The 25,407-nt window shown below is 36.2% G+C and overlaps 1 protein-coding gene across 3 annotated transcripts in view; it reads right to left on the minus strand.

Moving 5' to 3' along the window:
- Positions 1-25,407, minus strand: part of RSPO2 (R-spondin 2) — a gene marked incomplete at both ends in the record, with an annotated part of 157,551 nt that overhangs the window by 65,560 nt on the left and 66,584 nt on the right. The window contains one exon of one of the 3 annotated variants that reach the window (XM_081258539.1): positions 20,118-20,306. The exons of 1 other annotated variant lie outside the window; for it this stretch is intronic. In XM_081258539.1, the coding sequence (XP_081114665.1) occupies positions 20,118-20,306 (189 nt within the window). The remainder of the gene's footprint in view (positions 1-20,117; positions 20,307-25,407) is intronic. One more of the 3 variants, XM_081258538.1, reaches the window with a different exon arrangement.

Here is a 25,407-nt window from a genome sequence, read left to right on the forward strand (position 1 = left end):
TGACACCTCCTTCAGACCGTGGCATACACACCCACGGTGGGTGGCTGGGGGGAGATTTAGTCTTCAGTTAGCAGTTGCAAGGATCAAAGAGCATCAAGTCAACCCCTGGAAAACCCTAGAGGTTTCTCGGCTCAGTGTATACTAAAATTTGAACAGAAATTAAAGGGACAGGTTGTTCCAAAAGACATTTGAAATTAGACTTTTAGCAGTTTTTTCACATGGAAAGTACTAGACTGTGCAACGTCATATGAGGTTTCTTAAAATTGTTTAAATACTTTTAGGCTTCTCTAACAACTTCAAATACTGCTGTTTAACATTCCTTCTCAAAACTTGCAATGGTTTATAAATATCTCTAAATAAAGTTTTTAAGCTTTATGTTACACACATCGTGCCTTTCTAATGTGTACTATTGCAGTAATCCCATTAGAGTAGGGGCTGATGGAAACTTATGACCTAAAATCTAAAATTACAATTTTTCTAGTAGGGTCTAGTTACATGCAGCTCATCAGAAGCTTCATTATATTTCAACCTAAGGAAAATAAAGGACAGATTCAGAGGTTTCAGGACTCAGTGTTTCATACTTACAACTGAGGTATTTGAATGATGATGCAGTAAACCAGCATTAATTTCACTAAATTAAGAGAAGAGCCAGGGTAGAAGTCTGTGTAAAAGCCACCAGAGTGGATATAAATAAAGATTGCCTTTATTAGTTAGGAGAGTTAGCATAGAGTGAAATGCAACTATGTCAAGTGCAGAACAGGACATTTCAAACAAGAACCAAGGCAGGGAATAAGAACTATGCTGAGAATATAGTGGCCTTTCAAATAGTACAGTGGTTAGCAGGTCTGAGGTTACAGTCTTGGCTCCCTTACTGTTGTGTGACCATCAGCAAGTCAGTAGAGCTATCTTTGCCTCAGTATCCTCACCTTTATAAAGGAGGTAACATCAGGCCCTATCTCAGAGTTGAGAGAAGTCAGAGGTTTAATAGAGGCCAAGATCTCAGCATAATATCTGAGAAAAGAACGTGAACTATTATGAGTATAAAAATTTGCCAACTAGGGGCTTCCCTGGTGGCACAGTGGTTGAGGGTCCGCCTGCTGATGCAGGGGACACGGGTTCGTGCCCCGGTCCGGGAAGATTCCACATGCTGTGGAGTGGCTGGGCCCGTGAGCCATGGCCGCTGGGCCTGCGCGTCCGGAGCCTGTGCTCCGCCACGGGAGAGGCCACAACAGTGAGAGGCCCGCGTACCGAAAAAAAAAAAAAAAAAAATTTGCCAACTAGGATAGTCCAAGATGGAGGATGGAAGGAAGCTCAAATAAGGTACCAAGACACTGTATGTATATGGGTATATGTATGTATAATTATTTTAATTATATATCCTATACATTCATATAATAAATTTTAATTATATACATATGTGTGTATATGTGTGTATATATATATATATATATATATATATATACACACATACACATATAATGTACTACTTAAATGAAAGGCATTATCCAAAGACCACTGTCTACAGTAAACATAGTAGCTTTACACTTGTTTAGGTCATATGGCTAAACAAACTGAATACAATCATTTGTTGAGTACCTACATGGAAAGTCATCTACTTCAAACATTCAGAGCCAGGATTTAGGAAAACTGAGATCTAAATGTAAGTTTGAATTTGGTGGGGGTGGGGGGCGAGGGGAAATTACATGCTCTTTGTGCCCTACTTCCTTCCCCATCAGATAGGAGGAGAAAATATCTGACTTACCTATATCATATCTTTGTTCAGAGTATCAAATTAAAGATGAGAACAAAAAGAAAAGGTTAAAAGGTACCACATAAAATGTGTATTACTTTCTAGAGCCAAATAAGCCTAACCTTCAACAAATACTGCGTCAAACATGTAGCACCCCCTTCCAAGCACTATAAAGATGTTCAATTTATGAAGTGCACTAAACATGGTCTGTCATGACCGTTAGGGCAGTTACCACAAGGATGGGAAAAATCGTGGCCTGGGAGTAATTTTAATTCTCAAATTGCAATTAGGTAGGATGAATGGACTCAATCCAGAAATGTATACATTGCTTTTCAGATAATTATAGAATTCTGTTTTATATGCCAAAAGTGCCCTTTATTTCAACTTCACAGGATATATATGCTATCAAAAATTGTTTCCTCCTGATTTATTTTAACTTAAAGTGTTACAACACTTCTTTAAAAAAAAACCCTCAGATTTGTAAAATATGTTGCTGGGAGCTTCACTGTGACATCTGACTATTTTAAAAATTATATCTTGCCCATCCACATAAAGAAATCTGAAGAAACATTGAGGCTTGTGTAAAATCATGTGGTCAAATAATAAGGAACTATAAAAATGTTGGCTTCATTTCTCATATGTTCAAGTGATGGATATTTGAAATCATTCTCAAAACAACTGAAATTAAAACTTGGACAAGTTTGCTGGGAATACAAAGCTAGGTGTTTAAAGGGCTTCCCCCCCGCCATCTAAAGGGGAAGAGAGAGAAGGACAACTACCTCAGAATAAAATAGGAAAGAAATGTGATAGTAATGAAAAAAGTTTAAAAAATTATAAACCAAATTAATATCTCTTATCAGATTTTAAATTCCTACCAGTAGCAGATCTCTCATCTTGGTTACTCCTTGTGCTTTTCCTTTTTTGGTAAGTTGTCACCCTTTCATATTAAGGTGGAACCAAGGCAGGTTAATAAATTTCAGACCTAAGAAAGACTTAGTTGAATTTTTCCAAATGTTGGAAAATGCATATCTCTCCACCCAACTAACAGAAAAGCATATGTAAGCTAATATATGTCTTGCCCTCCACTCAACCTCCATCCAAGGAAAACAAGGAGACTCTCTGAATCCCTTCACCCTCCAAATAGGCAAGAGCAGGAATAGGCAAACTTTTCCTGTAAAAGGCCAGATAGAAAGTATTTTAGGCTTTGTGGGCTACACCGTCTCTGTCTAAACCACTCACCTCTGTTGTAGAACAAAAGCACCCACAGGCAGTATGTAGGTGATTAAGCATGACTCTTTTCCAATAAAAATTTATTCACGAACCCTGAAACTTAAAGTTAGTATCATTTTTGTGCATCATAAAATACTATTCTTTTTGAATTTTTCCAACCAATGAAAAATTTGAAAGCTATTCTCACCTCAAGGGTCCTACCAAAAAGGTGACAGGACTGATTTTGCCACTGGTCATAGTATGTTGCCTATGATGCCTAGAGAATGATGGAAATCCATGGGGTACATTGAAGGAAAAAGGAAAAAAGAAAAGAATTTCATTTTTAAAACACCAAATGGTAGCATTAAACTTAGAGAGACACAGTGATGTCTTATACACACCATCTGGCTGTGTGTGTAAGACAAATATCAAATGAATTTGAGGACTCTGAAATTTAGTTATTTCAACATAGGGATAATATTACTTCAATGTTCTACACTTCAATGTTTTTCACAGTATATTGATAAAAACGGTGACTCCTTATCAGTTAGTAATAGGTCAAAATTCCACCCTATTTTAATAAGCTTTTAATTTCTTGATTATGTGTGGCACTGACTTGTCAGTGAAGGGGTTGACTGAAGAGAAAAAAATAATTTTCAAAATAATATTTTGGCTAAAACCTGCATCATGTTTATATCTAGTCCTATGGTCTGGTATCTTTACCCAGCTCTGTTTGTGAAGGTAGCTTTGAAGATAAAAGTAGATACAGCCTTCACTGTGCCATGTAGTGGCAGGCAACACTTAGGCTTGTAAGTGGACTTCTCAGGACTTCTGTTATCTGCTCTGTAATTAGGGATAATACTATCTCCCTCATAGGATTGTCAGGAATGAGAGAATGTACAGGAAAGCACTTTAAAAATTAAAGTGCAAAATAGATGCCTTACTTAGACAAAGGGAAACAGAGCACAAGGTAGCATCTACCTTTAACAGAGAATGATGCTGTCAAACTTGGGTCTATCCTGAAATTAATGGCTCATTCAACAGAGCTACCAAACACACAAGAAAATTAAATGTAAGCTTGAAAAAGAATTCCTCTATTAAATATCCAAACAGACTTTTAACTTTCCAAATATTAGTATCATCATTTAAAATTTTTAAATATTTTATAAGTAGTATTGAAAATCACATAGCCATGTTTACCACAGGGAGGAAAATATACAGCTTAGCTCTTAGGATGTCTATTTGATAAAATTTGTCATCCAGATCAAATAGCAAGAAAGAGTACCCTTTGAGTTTTCTCTAGCAGTTACCCAATACAATTAAAAAAGGGTTATCTTGCAACAAGTAGTCATGGCACTGTTACCCTAGACCAGTATATTAAACATCTGCAGTGTGAAGGTGAATAACTGTAACTGAAGTTGTTAACAGTATCTCCAATCTGGCCTACATCTTAAATCCTTGATAGTTTAACCATACTGGTGCTTCAAATCATAATGCTCAAACTAAGATTGCTCAACTGCAGCTACATGAAGACCTCTGTGATCTTTCAAAAACACAACTTAGTCATGTCATTTTCTTGCTTTAAAATTTTTCAATGGCTCCCTTTCACTTCCAGAATCAGTTCAAACCCTCGATTTTCAAACACAAGATCCTTCTTGACAGACATACCCATCTACTATCCTCATTTCATCACCATGTGTACCTTTCACCCTAGCCATGAAGTTTCCTTAAAACTCCCCATAATCTCCCAGCACCCAGACACCCATGACAATAATTCTTCTCATAGTTGTTAATAACTATGTTCATTATAATCACCCTATTAAATAGAGAGCCCATGAAAAAGACAGAGTGTGTCTTATTCTATTCAGTATTCACAGGGTATGGGTACTTGACACAACAGACGACAATAGATGTATCTACTGAATGACTAACAAATTTAATATTAAATCTCTTTCAGGTTAGAATAAACACTGAAACAGAGTCCACCTCGTTTGTTTAAAACAAAAATACTTAAATTATAAAGAGCTCCATTTCCAAATTAGGCACCAATTTATTATAAACTACACTGAAGCTCTTATGTCTCATTTTTTGTCTTTCTATAAGACATAAAAATATGCATATTCCTGTAAATCAAGTAGAGATAAGGGTTGGAAGGAGAGATTGAACACAGCAGAAACTAGACTTTAAAATTCATACAAAGTCACAAAGAGGTCAATATTAAAGAAGTGAATAACCAATAGCAGATAATACTGTGTTACCCAGTATTTTTTTTAGAGATACTCTTGAGAATTATTAGAACTAGAAGGTTATTATTCCGTATCTGTTATGTATTTGTCTAAGCTTGCAAACCTAGTTACTGCAAAAGCTCAAATCACAGCTCAGAGTCCCTTCCAATTCAGTGCTCTTTTATTTTTATTTTTTATAAATTTATTTATTTATTTTGGCTGTGTTGGGTCTTCATTGCTGTGTACAAGCTTTCTCTAGTTGCGGTGAGTGGGGGTTACTCTTCGTTGCGGTGCACGGGCTTCTCATTCGGTGGCTTCTCTTGTTCTGGAGCATGGGCTCTAGGCGTGCAGGCTTCAGTACTTGTGGCTCGCAGGCTCTAGAGCACAGGCTCAGTAGTTATGGCGCATGGGCTTAGTTACTCAGCGGCATGTGGGATCTTCCCGGGCCAGGGATCTAACCCATGTCCCCTGCATTGGCAGGCAGATTCTTAACCACTGTGTCACCAGTGAAGTCCTCAGTGTTCTCTTAAAGTGATTTTCCACAAATTGATTACTCTCTTTAGAAAATCAAATGTCTTGCAATCCTTAATGGGATTTAAACACTTAAACTGACCCTTCCTTCATAAGCCTCAATATGCACATTTGTTGGAGTTCGGGGTAGAGGGGGAGAAGAAACAGAATCAATAAGGTTTCTTCCAGATCTATGTGTACAGTTTTTAATTAGTTTAAGAGAGCTTCTACATGCCTGACAGAGGCCTTGTAGGGTTGTGAACACACACAGGTTGGTCAGTGAAAGTGTCTACTAATTGAACAAAACATCTCCTTTAAGAACTATTTGAAATATGCTGTTATTGCTTTCCTCAGCACAATGCAATAAGTTATTGCTTACCTTTATCTGAACTTTGTTTACAGACTGAAAAGATAGGAAATAGTTCACAGTATACCCAATTTAAATTAATAGAAAAGAACCCACAGCTAATGTCATGTTCAGTGTTGAAAAGCTGAAAGCATTTTCTCTAAATATCAGGAACAAGACAAGGATGTCCACTCTCTCCACTTTTATTCAACATAGTTTTGGAAGTCCTAGCCACAGCAATCACAGAAGAAAAAGAAATAAAACAAATCCAAATTGGAAAGTAAGAAGTAAAACTGTCACTATTTGTAGATGACTTCATACTATACATAGAAAATCCTACAGATGCTACTACAGAAAACAACTAGAGCTCATCCATGAATTCGGTAAAGTTGCAGGATACAAAATTAATACACAAAAATGTGTCACATTTCTATACACTAACAACAAAAGATCAGAAAGAGGAATTAAGGAAACAATCCCATTTACCATCACATCAAAAAGAATAAAATATCTAGGAATAAACTTACCTAAGGAGACAAAAGACCTGTACTCTGAAAGCTATAAGATGCTAATGAAAGAAGTCGAAGATGATACAAACAGATGGAAAGATATACCATGTTCTTGGATTGGAAGGATCAGTATTGTCAAAATTACTGTACTACCAAGGTAATCTACAGATTCAATGCAATCCCTATCAAATTACCAATGGCATTTTTCACAGAACTAGAATAAAAAGTTTTTTTAATTTGTATGCAAACATAAAAGACCCCAAATAGCCAAAAGAATCTTGAGAAAGAAAAACGGTGCTGGAGGAATCAGGATCCCTGCCTTCAGACTATACTACAAAGCTACAGTATTTGAAATATGGTACTGGGGGAGGGATGGAGTGGGAGTTTGGGGTTAGCAGATGCAAACGAGTATATATAGAATGGATGAACAACAAGGTCCTACTGTACAGCACAGGGAACTATATTCACTATCCTGTGATAAACCATAATGGAAAAGGATATAAAAAAGAATGTATATATGTATAACTAAATCACTTTGCTATACAACAAAAATTAACATAACATTGTAAATCAACTATACTTCAAAAAAAATAGTATGGTACTGGCACAAAAACAGAAATATAGATCAATGGAACAGGATAGAAAGCCCAGAAGTAAACCCACACACCTAAGGTCAATTAATCTATGACAAAGGAGGCAAGAATATACAGTGAAGAAAAGACAGCCTCTTCAGTAAGTGGTGCCGGGAAAACTGGACGGCTACAGGTAAAAGAATGAAATTAGAACGTTCCCTAACACCACACACAAAAATAAACTCAAAATGGATTAAAGACCTCAATGTAAGGCCAGATACTATAAAACTCTTAGAGGAAAACATAAGCAGAACATTCTTTGACATAAATCACAGCAATATCTTTTGAATCCATCTCCTAGAGTAATGGAAATAAAAATAAACAAATGAGACCTAATTAAACTTAAAAGCTTTTGCACAGCAAAGGAAACCATAAACAAAATGAAAAGACAACCTACCGAATGGGAGAAAATATTTGCAAATGATGCAACCGACAAGGGATTAATCTCTAAAATATAAAAAACTCATACCACTCAATATCAAAAAAAAGCAAACAACCCAATCAAAAAATGAGCAGAAGACCTAAACAGACATTTCTCCAAAAAAAGACATACAGATGGCCAAAAAGCACCTGAAAAGATGCTCAACGTTACTAATTATTAGAGAAATGCAAATCAAAACTACAATGAGGTGTTACCTCACACTGATCAGAATGGCCATCATTGAACAGTCTACAAACAATAAATGCTGGAGAGGGTGTGGAGAAAAAGAAACCCTCCTACACTGTTGGTTGGAATTTAAATTGGTACAACTGCTATGAAGAACAGTATGGAAGTTCATTTAAAAACTAAAAATAGAGCTACCATATAATCCCACAATCCCACTCCTGGGCATATATCTGGAGAAAACCATAATTTAAAAAGATACATGCACCCCAGTGTTCACATAAGCGCTATTTACAATAACCGAGACATGGAAACAACCTAAATGTCCATAGAAAGATGAAAGGATAAAAAAGATGTGGTATAAGGATTTCCCTGGTGGCACAGTCGTTAAGACTCCACACTCCCAATGCAGGGGGCCCTGGTTCGCTCCCTGGTCAGGTAACTAGATCCCACATGCATGCTACAACTAAGAGGTCACCTGCCACAACTAAGGAGTCCACCTACCGCAACTAAGACCCTCATGCAACCAAATAAATAAATAAATAAATATTTTTAAAAGTATGAATGGTAGGAGATATTTTAAAAAATATGGTGTACTTATACAATGGAATATAAATCAGCCATAAAAAAAGAATGAAATAATGCCATTTGCAGCAACATGGATGGACCTAGAGATTACCAAACTAAGTGAAGTAACCAGACAGAGAAAGACAAGTATATGATATCGCTTATATGTGGAATCTAAAAAATGATACCAATGAAATTATAAACAAAACAGAAATAGACCCACAACCATAGAAAACAAACCTGTGGTTACCAAAGGGGAAAGGGGGGGAGGGATAAATTAGGAATTTGGGATTACCATATACACACTGCAATATATAAAACAGATAACCAACAAGGACCTACTGTATAGGGTTAGGGTTAGCACAGGGAACTATACTCAATATTTTGGAATAACCTATAAGGGAAAAGAATCTGAAAAAAATAGATATATATGTACATATAGCTAAATCACTTTGCTGTACACCTGAAACTAAACACTGTAAATCAACTATACTTCAAAAAAGACTTATGTATCATTCACACACAAAACAATTTAATAGAAAAGAATCACCCAATTATCCTCATTATCATCAATCCTGGTTCATTAAAAAAATTGAAAATGGCTGTCACTTGGTCAATAGTAACCTACCAGGTTGCTCCATTATACCACCACCTACCTAGATAATCATGTTTAGCATTTCATCAAGAAATTTGTTTCTTTATCTTTAAATGATTTTAAATGCTAAAAGTAGTTAATATAAATGTCTTCATAAAATGCAAAAATAGTTTCAACTTTTAGCTTACCTGTTGCACAAATTTATAAAGTGATCCCTCTTTCAAACAAATTGAAAAGCATTCCAGGAAGCATACAGCCCAGGAACAATGAACATGGATTGTCAGCAGACACATGTTCCAGTATCAACTCCACCACCAGATTTTGAACAAGTGATTTAACTTCTCTAGGACTCAGTTTACTTGCTTCTCACAGTCATGTATCTACTTCATAAGTGGTTGAAAAGACTCAACCAGAAGGAAAGTGCTAAATAAGTCTTCATTATTACTAGTAAGCACATGGTGCCTTTCACAGAAGAGCAGCTAACGTTACTGAGCCCTCCCTCTTACTCTCAGAGACCCCAGCCACCTGGGATATGTCAATCATCCAATTCATATATATTTAGCCCCTATTAGAACACCAAGTTCTTGACTAGCTGACCTCAACCAATTAAACTGTGGAGATGGTGAGACCAAGCTTTTAGATACAACCCCCTAAAACTAAAATCAGTTGGCAAATGTTTTATCCCAGTCATAGGTGCATCAAAATATAGCCAGCTCTCTTGCAGAGATGGCTTTTATTGAGAAGAAAGCATAAGAATCGAAAGACTCAGCAGACAATCACATCTCAATTGTCTTCTGATAAGGGGACAAGAGGGCCACAGTTTGTGGTCCCTCTAAGGAACTATTTTTTAACCTTATCAAGTTCTGGTCAGGTTATTAACCGGCTAGGAGCAGCTCTTTCAATGTCAAGCCACTTTAGGACAATAAGCTTTCTCCAGCAAGCAGTAACCTGTTAAACTTCTGTAGAATGGACCCCAAGGCAAGGTCCCTCTTCAGGGAAGATAGCAGCTCAAGAAAGTACTCTTTCAAAGAATGCCAATTGAAAGTGAAGGCCTTACCCCCCCACACCAAAAAAAAAGACAGATTCTAAAACTTATCTAATAATGTGATTTTTGTTATTTTCTTTTCTCCAAGAGAAGCAGAAATGTATGGTTAAAGAAACACAGGAATTAGACTCAGCTCTGCTTTATACTGTGTGTCCTTGGGTAGGCTTCCGAACCATCCTGAGCTATCTTTTCAATGGTAAAATGTAAATATTTATCTGCAACATAAGATTGTTAAGAGAATATTGGAATAGCCATTCCCACCCAGAGTTTGAGAAGAGGGGCTAGGCTGGAATAACAAAAAGTGATTTCTGAAGGCATTCAGAATCCCAGAATGTTAGAGCAATGGTTTCATAGGCTCCTTTAGTTTTTACAGGTAAGGACACGGGGGCTCAGAAAATGAAGCTCACCCATTGTCAAAGAGTAAGTTAGAATACCTGATTGATCTCCATTCTTGAGCCAGCTGTAGACAAAGCCAACGGAAGGCCCCTCTCTGCCTGAGTAGGCACCATGATCCTACTTTTCTGTCCGTTAACACTCCCCTGCTCTTCCCTTCAAAGTCTGGTCCAAAATAAAGGTTTGCAATGCTTCTACTCATGTAGAAGCCACATTTCAATCAGAATCTTTTGTCAAAACCTTTATCCACAAAATCAAAACATAAGGGAATTAGATTCTAAGATATCAAGACACAGTTATAAATTAGAGTACCATATGTGCCAGAATACTTGGAATCTTAGAGAATTAGGAAGAGGGAATTATGAGAAAGTGAAGGAGGCAGAAAAGGGGTTAGCAGAGAGCTGGCAGCATTAGAAGCCTGACCTGACAGCCGGTGTAAGTCTACCATATGGTCAACTTACTAGAGTCCATATCAGATATATGATTAGTGATTTTGATATTGATCATTAATGAGGGACGTGGGGGAAAATACACATTTCTTCACAATATCCTAATATGCTTAGAGGATATTAAAATGTGTCTTTTACTAACGGCAAAGCCTTCTACTCCCGAATTAGCGACAGATAGAGACAACATAATTATTACACTGTAGCAGTGATTCCCCAGGTGCAGCCTCTGAGCCAGCCATGGCAGCATTACCTCAAAACTTGCTAAAAAGGCAAGTTCTAGGGCACCACTTCCAACCTACCAAATCAGAAACTCTAGGGGAGGACCCAGCAATCAGTGTTTTTACAGATGATTCTGACGCAGCCTTCAGTTTAAGAACCACCTCACTTTACTCCCTTGCTGCCACTAGAGAACATTCTGAAACAAGTAAAGTGTCTCCCCAGCTTATGGATCCTCCATCCTCATCTTCCAGCATTCCACTCTCAAACCTTACGTGCCAACTCTCAGCTGACTGTCTGCTGTGAATGTCCTTTTCCCTCTTGCTCTTACTCACCCTACTCCTCCCTTTGGGATCGTTTCAGATAATAATATACTCTTTAGAAAATCTTAAGACTCACCCATCTCCAAGTGCACATTAGCTGACATCCATGGGTTCCCTGAGTACCCAGTGCATCACTGTCACAATTCTTACCACATTGTATTCCCTTGCATTTTTTTCTAAAAACACACATTTGCCCCTGCATAGTGTACGAAAGGTATGCATTAAGTGTTTGCTACACTTATACACTTTATTAAGCAGTCTAAACTATCTCCCAAATTATAGTGTGCCCTCTCTTTCCTCACCAGATAAATACATACTATTAGCACCGGGAAAACGACCTAAGTGCCCCCTTCATATTACGCTTCCTTGACTGTAGTGCAACCTCTACTCCAAAATAAAGAATATGATAGGCTCCTTCAATGATCCCTAATCCATTTGCTAGTTTGCTAAAGATCAAACCTAAAGTAAAATAGCTCTAACACAATACATGATTTAGAACATTTCTGGTTTCTTTTAAGTGTAATCAGAATAGTCCCTAAATTTGAATATTATTTTTAGTTGGAGAAGTAACAATCATTTATCATCTCCAGGTTTCCCATCAAGGTCTCATCACTGGCACTTTCACACATCATGCTCATCCATTTCCTCTGGACCCCCTAACTCTTCACTACTGACCTAGCTACCCAGGCTAGATGGTGAAGGAAGGAGAGAATATAATTAAGTTACACAATTTCCATACCCTTTCATGATTGTTCTCACTTAAACACTAACCTCTCCCTTCTCTTACCTCTCTTATAATTATGTGACACACCAACCCCATTTGCCTGTGTGCTTCAGCAGCAGTTTAGATAATGGTGCTATATATTACTGTTGTCTAATTCTGTATCAGTTTCACATGCAACCCAACTGTGTATTCAGTCAATTTGTAAGAATCTTCTAAATAAAGACATTCTTTAGTTTTATTTTACTTCTCCTGTAATCCCACAAATACTGAGGTTACATCAACATATTTGTTAGAGGTCTGCATCTTCACAGATCTTTAAACAATTATAAAGACTTTATGTACTCAGAGTAATTATATATGTCCTCTTATTTGTAGTTCACAATTATCCAGATTTGATTTAAAACATCTTAAACATATTTCTGTTAATTCTAAATACCTTGATCCTTTTTCAAATGCATCATCACACTGCATGATTCAAGAATGGCAGGGGTTTCCAAAAGGACTCAAACTTGACATGCAGTAATTCTTTAAAAACATCTAAACACTGATCTTGGGGTTCACAAATTAAGGGATGGTTATACTTAACTTTGAATTTTCTTATACATTCAAAATTCCTAGTTTTTAAACCTATGTCTTTTCATTTCAAAAACAAACTATAGTATTCTCCTGGCCCAAAAGATATTTCTCACAAAGTGCCAAAACAAGAGCAGAATCATAAAATATAGCAGAGTGAAAACAAAAGTAGCAAGTTCACTGGATACAGAACTGCAAAGTTTCATTTCCATAATTTTTTGCTTGCAAATGATTTTTAAAAATATACTGCCTCTGGCAAGACAATTATATATATTATTTTCTTATACATAAAACATTTTACTAGTCCATTTTCTTTCACTTCAGCGTATTTTTGATCCCCTTCCTCGTACATGAATAAAACAAAACCTTGACTAACATGAGGTAGATACTTTATAGATTGCTGATTAAACAACTGTTTAATGTCCAAGGCTAATTTCCTCACTTAGGTTTTGGATCCTATGTTCTTCTGTCTCTTTAATGATTTTGTTGCCTTAATCATCCCTCTCTTTCTCCACCTCAACTGGCTATTTCCCATTCAAGTCTCCCTCCATCTTACACACACACACACACACACACACACACACACACGATTTCCTAATTTGTGAACCTTCTAGCTATCATCAGATACTCTTTTGCAACAAGCTTAGCAGGGAAGGGAAAGAGAAGGAGGGTCTACAATCACCTGGCTGCTTCCCTAAGACTCAATGTACTCCCTGACACTGTAGCAATCAGGATAGCACTCCAACATTAACAATGAAACAACTCCCATCAAGGTCAACAACACTTGTTTAAACAGTACAACGTTGACATTGACCTCTTGATACTTCAACTCTTCCTACTTGCTTCTGGGACATCATTCTCTAATTTTCTATTTTCCTGGTGATTCTGTCATGGCCTCTGCCACAGGCTTTTCTTTCCTTGCTGTAAAATGTTCCCATTCTTCAGGCTTCAATCCTCAGAACTCTTTCTCTCTCAGTTGATATTCTTTTCTTCTTCTCAATAATTCAGTTCAGATCTCCCTTGACAGCTCCAGACCCTTACATCTAACTGCTTATTGGGTACCCTCCTCCCCAGGATGTCTCATACTTCCTCAAGCTCAATATGCCCCAAACCAACCATTCTCCACCATCATGATCTTTCTCTCCAGCAAATATGCTCTTCTTCCTATATTTTGTACCTTGATAAATTCTACTCTCCAGCTCTCAAGTCAAAATCGTAAGAGTAATCTTAATTTCTCCCTTCACTTTTGGCTAACATCCTCCAATTGGTTATGAAGTCCTATTGATTTTTCCTCAATATCTCTCTCCACTCCTCCATTTCCACTATAACTATCTTAGGTCATTTATTCATTCAAATATTTACTGAGCACCCAGTATGTGTCAGACACTATTCTGCATAACAAGAGCCTGAACAATACAGACGAAAATTCCCTTCCCTCTTGGAACTTATGTTCTAGTGGGAGAGGTGAATAAAACAGATAAGTAAAATATGCAGTGTGTTAGTCAACCATAAGTGCTAAGGAAAGAAGGGAGGGAAGGAATGAGTGAAGGAGGGAGCAAAGAAGAGAGGGAGGGATAAAGAAGAGAAGGAAAAAAGGAAATATTGGAATAGAGAAGGTTAAAATTTATATAGATTGGCCAGGGAGAGTCTAGTGAGGATACAGCTGTTCTCTTTTTTTTTTTTTTTTTTTTTTACCCAGAAGATTGATCTTGCTGCCTTCATTGCAGACTCCACTCTGGCCCATCTTCCATGCAGCTAAAAGAAAAATATTTCCAAAAACCGTAACCTTTATCATTCCCTTACTTGTGATGCTTCGTTGACTACTTGTGGCTTTCAGGATGTTTCTACTACCTAAATTTAGCACATAAGGTCTGCAATGACCTAGTCCCCACCAACCTAACTGGTTTTTTAGTTTTCTGATTTTACAGTGGAACTGCACTCAACCACCTGCATCTTACTTCACAATTAATGATTTTTTTGTGCATATCCATACTTTTCCATGTGTTTTTCTTCTCCTTTTTTCTACCTATAATACCTAATCCTAATAATTCTGCAAACACCCACAGGTTTTTTTTAAGTGGCAGCTCCTTCATTGCTGAAATCCACCCAACCATTAGATAGTGCATTTTACTTAGGTGGTAACTTCATCCATAAAATAGAAACACCATAATCTACTTTCCACACTTATCTGAAAAATAAAATGAGAAAAAGTCATCTAATAGAGTAGCTGGCACAGAATGGAAGCTAAATAGTTAGCAGCATTTACCACATAATACACTTTACTTAACTATCTGTCTTTCCACTAGACCAGGCTTTCTCAACCTCAAAACTACTGACATTTTGGGCCAGATAATTCTTTGCTGCAGGAGGCTGTCCTCTGCACTGTAGAACGTTGAGTGGTACCCATGGCCTTTGTCTACCAGAAACCAGTAGCACACCTCTACTTGTATTAACCAAAATGTCTCCAAACACTACTAAAGTGTTCCCGAATGGGCAAAATCACCCCTGGTAGAATGTCACTGCACTATGCCATAAGCAACTCAAGGACAGAAACTAGTTATTACTCATTATTGTATCTCCAGGTATCTAGTACCAAAGTCAGCACATAGTAGGTGTTCAATAAATGCACATCAGTAAAAACCACAATCCTGCCATCTAGCACCATAGATTAATTTTACCTATTTTTGAAAAGTATGTAAATGTATATATTATTTTATAGCCTCTTTCACCCAATGTTATATTGTGAGATTTATTTATGATGCTTCATATTGCAGTAGTTCATCTCTACTTCTATATATACTTTTTAAAATACTCTATTGTTTGGACATTTGAGTTGTTTCCAATTTGTAGCTAGTATGATTAGTGCCATCATGAATAACCTTCTATATGGTTTTGGTTACAAGTCAGGATAGCAGTTTTGTTGAAGGAGAAAGGGGAGTGATTGGGAAGGATATATTGAGGGTTCTTGGGGTACTGTTAACATTTCTTCTTGAGTGGTGGTAACATATGTGTGTCCACTTTATGATAATTCATTGAACGCTCCATTTATGATCTGTGAACATATTCTGTGTTATCCTTCACTTGAAGGTTTTTATTTATGTTACTAAGAAAATAGTTGTGCAATTAGAGGAAAAAAGAAGGCCAAGGATTCTGGTAAATATTCTGCAATGCCAATATTCATGAGAAAAATAAATGTTTACCTTAATTTGTATCAAAGAAAAGCATATTAAAACAAAAAAACATTTTTTCCTTTTTGTCCATTTTGTCCATATCCTTTTTATCCATTTTATCCTTTTTATCCATTAATACCCAGTGTTGGTGAGATGCAAGGGAAAATGTCTGCTATTAGTAAAGACATGAACGAGTACGACTTTCTCAGAAGGCCATTTGGCAATATATATCAAAAGTCTTTAAAATATATTTTATGCTTGTATCTCAATTATATCTCAGTAAAGCTGGAAAAATATGCTATGTTTAAAAGCTTATCTTATGAAAATAAATCAGAAAAAACATGTAAAACTATACATGTGTGTATAAGCAAAAGAATCTGTACACAAGGAAATTCTTCATATAACTGCTTATAGTGGTGAAAACTAAAAGCAAATTTTCCACAAATAATTAGCCAGATTATTATGGTATATCCATTCAGTAGAAAACATGCAGTCATAATTAATGACATGAAAAAATGCTCATAATTCATTAAATTAAAACAAGTTACAAAACAGAATGATGACTCATTTGTAAGGAAAGAAAGACATAAATATGCACGGAAACAAAATGTCAAGAATAGAAGCCAGAATATTACTCAGCCATAAAAAAGAACAAAATAATGCCATTTGCATGGATGGACCTAGAGATGGTCATACTGAGTGAAGTAAGCCCGACTGAGAAAGACAAATATCATATGATATCACTTATATGTGGAATGTAAAAAAAAAAAGATACAAATGAAATTATATACAAAACAGAAATAGACCCACAGACATAGAAAACAAACTTATGGTTACTAAAGGGAAAAGGGTGGGAAGGAATAAATTATGAGTTTGGGATGGACATATACATGCTAATACATAAAGTAGATAACCAATAAGGACCTACTGTATAGCGCAGGGAACTATACTCAATATTTTGTAATAACCTATAAGGGAAAAGAATCTGAAAAAATAGATACATATGTATAATTGAATCACTTTACTGTACACCTGAAAGTAACACAACACTGTAAATCAACTATACCCCAATAAAAATTTTTAAATTATCAAGAGAAAATTATAATTCCTAGCTAAATTTAAATGTTAATTTGAGCAATAAATATTATTGTGTATATATACAGGTGTGATTATAAAAAAAAATAGAAGCCGAAATGTTGACTTTTGTTATCTCTGAGTAGTATTTATTTTTGTTTTTGCTTTTTATTTTTTTAAAGTTCTATGTACTTTCCAAGCTTTCTGCAAGGAATATGTATAACAATTTTTAAAATTAAGCTTTTTCATGTAAATGAGTTTATCAATGAATGAGAAAGAAAATATGAGAGAAATCTCACCTAACAGTATCAGAGACAATGGCAACTCAGTGTTGTAGTATGTTTTTTTCCACACTATGCTGCAAATGATTATTGAATTGGTTTTTAATAAGCATGTTTGAATTTTATAAGATCCACACTGTGTGGACCAAGAAGCCAACCTCAGCCAACATTTTATAGAGCAAGTCTTCCTTTGGAAGAAAGGTTTTTCTTTACAATGAAATCTTACTTTAGTGATTAGGAAATAGATGAGCAAGTTTCACTTAGAGGATTTTTTAAAGCTACTGTTGCTTGAAGTCTAATCTTCTCTACTGTCTAGCATTAACCTTCTAAAACAAAAAGTCAATATGATTTCAAATTCTAAGTTTGTGATAGCTTTTCCAATTTAAATCTGTGTCATCTTCTGTATGGAATACAAAGAACAATGCAATATATTTCAAGCATCTATGAAAAAGAGCCAATATTACTAAGAATGAACCATAATCATCTGAAGTCATATACTGAGAATTAAGAAATAATTTTCCACTTTCACTTTGCTTCAAGGAGCCTTGTTAATAAGCACTTCCCACTTGTACCAGATAAGTAATGATTTCTAGGTCAGTGAACTGCAACATCGATTGCATTCACTTACGATAAGTATAACCATAGCAAACCCATTTTCACATGTAGATTCTCTTTCCAAGGCTGATTTACAGTCATTGCTCTCCTCTCCATTTCTGAGAAAAGGGATCAACTTAACCAAAATATCTGTGTTAAGCCCTGCCTTGGGGTATCTCTCTAAGGAAGACCCTGTTGATAAGACTATGAGGTATTGCTGAATGACCACCCATTCCAGTTTGCCCAGGACAGCCCTTCTTTACACCCAATGTCCCTGCATAGTTACTAACAGCAGCCACTTTCAATCCCCAATGTCCCAGGTAGAGTAATAACTTATATGGTCACCCTATTGTCCATACACATTGTGTAGAGTGCTAGGCATAGAACTTGGAATAAATGCCTGGAGCTATCTATACTCTTATCTTCCTTGTGCACTGATAGTCTGGAATAAAAAACACACAGAATATTCATAGGCTCAAATCCACCCCCCCCATAGGTGGTCTAAAGCAATCTGAAGAGGAATCCATTTCAAGATGGACACATCCTCCTATGAAGGTTCAAAAACTATGAGGATACACATTACTAGCTAGCCCAAATCATACACCTTAAGGATAAGGTACATATTTGAAAACAATGACCAATAATCTATTGAGACTCTGGGGGAGCCGTACCCCTCTAGTTATTAATCCAAACAATTCCATAAAATGGAAGTTCATACAAATCTCCTCTAAATCCATATGTCTCTATCTTGCTAATGGCAAAACTATTCACCTAGTCACCTTAGCTAGAAACCTTAGTATCAAATTTGATTCTCTCTTTATTCTGTGAAATTAGTTACTTACTAAGTCTCATTGATTCTATTTTAAAAGTCTCTGGAATTCATTACCCAAAACCTTTCATCAGAACACAATTACTCATCTGCAATTGTTACAAGAGCCTTCTCCAATTCATTTCCTGCACTTCTGCAAGAATTATCTTAAATAAAGCAATTGCTTTAATTCACTGTCTGCTCAGAACCCTCAGATAATATCCAGACTTCTTAACATTGCACTCAAGACTTTTATCATTTGCACTCAAGCCTCCCTTTTCACCTTCAATTCCAACCACACCTCACACTAAGCAGCTACTACTCAATGGTTCTCCAGGGATGGTACTGCTCCCCTAGGAGGCATCTGGAAATTTTTAGGGACATTTTTTATTGTCACAGTGATTTGGGGGAATGAAGAAGATTTAATGAGAAGGGACTAAGAATGTTAAATGTCCAGCAATGCAGGCCAAATTGCCTTGCCAAGATGCCAATAGCATCCCCAAAGGAGACTTCTTGTTTCCCAAACACATTATTGTTAACAAACGTGTCGCTTCTTCCCAGATTCTATATAACCTTCCTCTAGTAGTTCTGCCTTCTTCCAAAATAACATTGTCCTTGGATGATAAAATTCAAACTCTCTTCTTACCTAAAGACCTCAGCTGATTTAATAGTCATGCACACAGTGTGTTCATTGGAGATAATTAAATCACTCCCATAACATACCAGTTGCCTGCTGATCTAGTACTTAGTGTATTGAATTATGATTAAACATCTTACCCATCTGTCATTTCATTCCATGTTCCCCTTTTTTCTCCTTCTATCCCCTAAAATTTGAGCTCCTTAAAAAGGGGGATATTCCTTTGGTATCTTACTCATTTTTTTAAACTCCAATTTTTACCATTTACCCAGAAGTTAAGAATAATTCTATAATGAGAAGTGACTTTTTGGACTAAAAGGTAAAAAATTGTACTTGCATTCCTATGTATAGAATGCCATTCCCTAATAACCTTTTTGTGGTTGCTAAACTTAGAATACTTTGAAGTAAACTAAATATTTTAGTTATACCTTTTATCAGCAGTGGTGCTTTAAATTCATGTATTAAATTACAGATTAGACTAATTCAAGTATTACAAACTCAAGTATAAGAGAAAAAGAAGCTACAGACACTGTGGTAAGCTCAAGAGAATGTTCCCAATATAAAGGTATTTAAATCCCTTTATTTTTTGATAAGTGCTGAGTGAGTATGCCTTACAAAGATCTGCCTACCATGCTTGTGTTTGAGATACATGCTATGAAAAAATACTTAGGTAATCTTAAAAAGTGTGTGTATACAATATACTTCTATACAAGAGATAAAATAAAAGTGTACTTATACCACCTCACTTATTTTTTTTAAGTTTAAGCTTAAACTATTTCTGTAGCATATTAAAATTGTACTCTTTCTTAATCAAAATTTTCAACTTAACTCCCCCTAAGTTGCATAAACAATAAAATAGGGTGGACAAAAGTTGACTGCTCACTTGCACATCTGTTCATATCTGGGGCTCGGTGTCCATAGTACCCGGATGGGCAGGAATGCAGGCACTCTCCATACTGGCGCATGCCTTCTCTTCGGAGAAAGAAGAATAACTTCTGTTGACATCGGCTGCACCCATTGTCCTTTGAACAAGACAAGCATCCCTTGCAAATGGGATTTGATACATAACTAGCTGTAAAAGAAAAAAGACAAAATACATTTAAATATGAATATGATCAGACTTCTGGTCAATGCAACATGCTGAAAAGACAAGTGTCTCTTGTCCTTTTACTATAATCACATAGAAATGCTAAACAAAATAACCTCTGCCACCTTCCAAAAAAAAATGGTTAATACACAACCAAACTTAGAAACAAAGAGGAAACCCAGAGACAGAGTTGAGGCTGGAAGCTCAAACTGAATGGCTCATGGAGATGCTAGAGCAGACAGAGGCAAACCTCAGTGCAGGGTCCTGAGTCCAGACCAAGAAATATGCATGTAGAATCACGTTGCTATAAACTTGAAACTAACACACTATCATAACTCAACTATACTTCAATATAAAAAAGAAAAGAAATATGCATGTAAAGAGCTGATGCTTGTCTCTATGGAGACTGGAGTCATAAAGACTTGTGTGTCCATAGAAAAAACACTAGAAGCCCCCACTCCAGCTGGCCAGAGAAGAGGTTTCCAACCCTGGATTGTGGCATAGAGAACGTGAGCACAGGAGAGAAAAATATAACACATAAGAGAAAGCTACCCCAAATCTACGAGACATCCAAGTGTGGTATCCAAGTTTAAATCATCAATGTAGTATGGGGTCCCTAAGTCAAGAGGTTAACATAAAACACTTGCCCAGATCCAGCAAAATCCACAAAGAAAAAAGCATGAAACAACCCTACAGAAATTTTCTACAATCCTGAGACCTGGGACTTTCATGAAACCACCTTAACATCAAAATGAACAAATCACATGTGCAAGCAAACCTCAATGAGGAAGAGTCAGTCTGAGTAAGAGATTTCATACTTAAAGAATCAGAAATAACAGAACCATCTGAAAATGACTTTAAAATGAGTATCTTTAGAGTATTTGAAGAGATGAAATGACTAGAAATCACATGGGAAGAAGCAATATCATAAAATGGGCAAATTAGATAAATTAAAATTCTAAAACAAAAAAATTCTAAGGACAAATTAAATGGTAGACTGGGAGAGGGACTTAACTAGAAAACAGGCTTAAAGAACTGTGGCACAAAACAAGATATAAATATTAAAAAGATAAGAAGCATGTAAGAAAAAACAGTATCTGAAATATATGAACATTATGAAGTTCACTACAGCTAGTGACAAAAATGGTAATTTAAAAGAAAACAAATTCTGTTTCTAGCCCTGGTATAAAATTCAGAAATGATACAATCTGAAATCCTAGTATAATTTCTAAAGTATGAAAAGTTCATGTAAGGTCATAAGCTTAAGGCCACACTGACTTCATTTTATTGAGTTAACCCACAAAAGAAATAAGACAAGGAATAGAAAATTCATCAATTTTTGAAACTTTCTGCTTTGAGACTACATCCTATTTGCCCTACATATAATCTTTATTGCATGTAAAATTAATACCAAGCCGACAGTGTTCAGACTAGCAGCTATACAACAAAGTACGCTGTATACCACACCAGTCCTTATTTATAATGATTTAATATCCAATATATTTACAACTACTTGAGGCAGATCTATATAGGTTTCAGTTCCACAACATGCTCTCCCCACTTCTCCTGGGCTCCCTGACTTGTTCTTGCAGCCTCTCTTCCAGAGAGATCTCCAAACAAGGGCTTAGTCTAACCTTTCAGAGAAGGGGCCAAAGAAGAACCAAGACACACAGAACCAGAAATCATGGCCAAGATGACCCTTTGAATTGGGCATTAAGATCTACTTCTTCTCATTTATTCCAGGACTTTGTTCTATCAACTGTTCAAAACTGCTTTTATTTACATAGTGAATCTATGTTAGAGACTTTCTCTTGCTTGCAAACCTATCTATGCTTCCCAACTAATTTATTATTTACCACCTTATTTTCTTAAACCTGCAATTGTGGAGCAAAAAAGAATCAATTCAGATGAAAAATCACCTCCTCAGAATTCCTAATAAAATTTTGGCAAACTTTCCAGATACCCCTTTATATATGTACGCATATACAATATTTACAATATGTAATTGGTATTTTTCATAACTGTGATCAGACTTTACATGAAGTATGCTAACTTGCTCAATTTCAATCAAGTTGTGAGCATCTTCTCATATCAATGAATCAGACCAATATCACTCATATTTCTTGGAAGTGTCAGTTTTATCTGCAGCCTCAAGCTACCATCCCCACCCATGTAATTATCCCCAACACTACTTTTATGAAGACCACAACTGGTTTTCAGATCCTCAACTCAAGACCTCATTCTCAGTCTCTTGTCCTCCCAACTCCTGTAGCTGGGTCATTACTGAAAGTTTTCTTCCTCTTCTAGATTAATGATAATGTCTCCTTCTAAAGATTTAATTCCACCCCTCACTCTTGTAATTTCCACTAATCTTCTCATAAGTCAGGCCCTTATTACTTCTCACTTAGACAGTTATAGTACCCCAACTCCCCACGCACCTTTCTCTACGTTCGATTGTTGGCTCAGCTTTTCTGCTTTTATTTTCATCATAGGATTTCTGTTATCCCTTACTCTCATGAAATAATTATGACTTATACAGCATTTTCACATAGCCAACTGGAAATAAGGTTAGACTATTTACAATTTCCCCAGCTGCCTACTGAAGAGGTTTTATTCTGACATTTTGTTATTCGTGTCCTGAGCAGGTTGTAAGGAGTGAGTATGTAAGTTTCAAAAACTGGGATACAGACCAACTTCTGTGTAAGGAAGAGGTAAAAACTGAGAGTGGGGTGGGTAGGGTGCAGAACATGGGATGAAAGGAACAGAACTAGGAAGACTCAGCAGCTGTATGATGGATGAAATGGCTTTGGCAGAGGAAGTGGTGACTGGGGAGAACCCAACACATTTTAATTTTCAGGGCTGCCTATGAACATAACCCACCTTAAGAACAAAGACCCTGTGGCATGATATTTGGGGAAGCAATTTATGACTCTCTTGTGAAAGAAAAAGTCCTTATGTAGGAGCAACCAGGAGACTAAAGCAAGGGCAGGAGCTGCTGGCTGGAGCTGCATCAAAGGCAGCCCCACACTGCAGGGTCCTCTGCAGCACGTCTAAGAATAGTTCACTGGCTGCCTTCTGCTCTGCAACTTAACTACAAATATGAAAAGGTACTATCAAGGTTATCCAAATCCCAAACTTAGCTTCATAAGTAAAAGGAGAATTTGGAAGATCTACATACATAGCAAAATGGTTTAAGGAGAAGATTCTCTGTACCACAGTCATCACAAAGTAAAACTGAAGCTATACTTACTTTCAGTTCAAAAGTTAAACCAAGAGCTCTTTATCACTATAAATCACACTCTGTAGTAAGAAGTATGGAGAAAAGAGAATTACAGAGCTAAGAGAATCATCATAAATTAAAGGCTTTTTGTTTTGTTTTATGTATCAGAAGCCAACTTTCATCCTGACCACAAAGGTTTCAGAGTCAACAAATTGTACTCTACATTTTTTAAAAGGTATTCTTAAAATCAATAAAGCATTGCTTTATTTACCTGAACCTTAACTGACAATGAAAATGAAATAGGGAATACTTAACTGAGTCCATATCTTAGATATCTTTATAACCCTACACTGGAGGAATTCTCTTAAAACAAAAGTGATGTGAGCCACACCCAACCTAAGCCCTCTCTCTTCCCTTCCCCCAATCTTCTTCAACCATGCTCCTCAATACTGAAGGACAAGAACATATGTAATTTTGGCAATTTGAAGCTTTGTGCCCCAAACCTCAAATGGACTTTTTGGTTTAATTAACCGTAGTCCACTGTCAACTATCCTAGTCACCTCTATGTTGTAAATCAATAGCTTAATTCAACAAGAACTTCTTCATCCGTTATATGGTGACTACACCAATCTCTGTATCTAAAGCCAGGCAAAAATAGACCTTTAAGCATGACTAGAGTAATTTATTTTGTCAGGATCTTAATAAGTCAAATGGCTCTGCCTATTTCTATGAGATTTAATTCAAGTGTGCAGGTGAATAAACAAATCTTAATTCCCAGCTTTGATGACCATGTTTATTTGCTCTCCCCGTAAGCTTCAACTTTTCCAACCCTAAAGCCTGCTGAGATCCAGAGCCTCATCACTCCAACCAAAACACTTTTCTAAATCTAGATCCACCCAAAATTCTAAAGATGAAATATATCACATAAAACATTAAAAATCTTCAAAAAGGTGCTAGACAGTGGTGTAAACACAAATCCACACATATCTCCCCGACAGGGAAAGGAATATATAGATATAGAAAACAAAATCATGAGGCATAAACCAGGTAACAATTACTTATATCACTAAGTATATAAGGAGAAAAAAACAGTATAAGTAAAACTCTTTACTCTTGATTCTAATTAGCTGATTTGTATTCCTCTTAAATTGCAAAGTAAGTTTGGTTTTTCATGAATCCTGATATTTTAAGTTTGATCCTTTGTTAAATCAAACCCAGTTATTCACATTTTATCCCATAGAACAATTTATGTAGGTGTTGAAGGCCCATCTGTTTCTAATATACTCCTAATACTTTTTAAAAGTGTTCCCCTGTTTCTGGAGTAGGCCCTGCCAAACAAGAAGAAATCTAAATTCCTGCTAGGTGAAGGCATCCATTCCTGACAAAGAGTACAGATTTCTAATCCTGAAAATAATGGGACTGAACAATGGGCTGTTGGCATCTTAGCCTCACTCCATATTTGCAGGTTAAATAATGTTACAAGTTCAACCGCTGTTTTAAAAATGAAAAACTACTATTAACTTCATTGATCAATCTTATTATAAAATTGCTAATATATTTATCTCTGCCCAATCCCAAATTCAAGATATATATTTAGAAACCAAAACCCTATCCCTGGCACCAATGACAGGGAACTTGCATGTCAGATTCTATACAAATCAAGTCGGGCATAGATTCTTCCACTACAGCTTGGCAACACTGGGGAAAAAAAATGTGTAATCATGTATACTCCCAAGCTCAAACTCAACTAAGCAATCAAGGTCGTGAATTAAGGAGCCACACAAGATTTGACCAAAGTGAGAAATGCCTATCTTAGGATACTTTCCTTAGTTTTACATTAAATTGTAAGTATTTATAGAAAATAAA

Source organism: Mesoplodon bidens (genome assembly GCF_964165515.1).
Source record: "Mesoplodon bidens genome assembly, chromosome: 16".
Lineage (NCBI taxonomy): Eukaryota > Metazoa > Chordata > Mammalia > Artiodactyla > Ziphiidae > Mesoplodon > Mesoplodon bidens.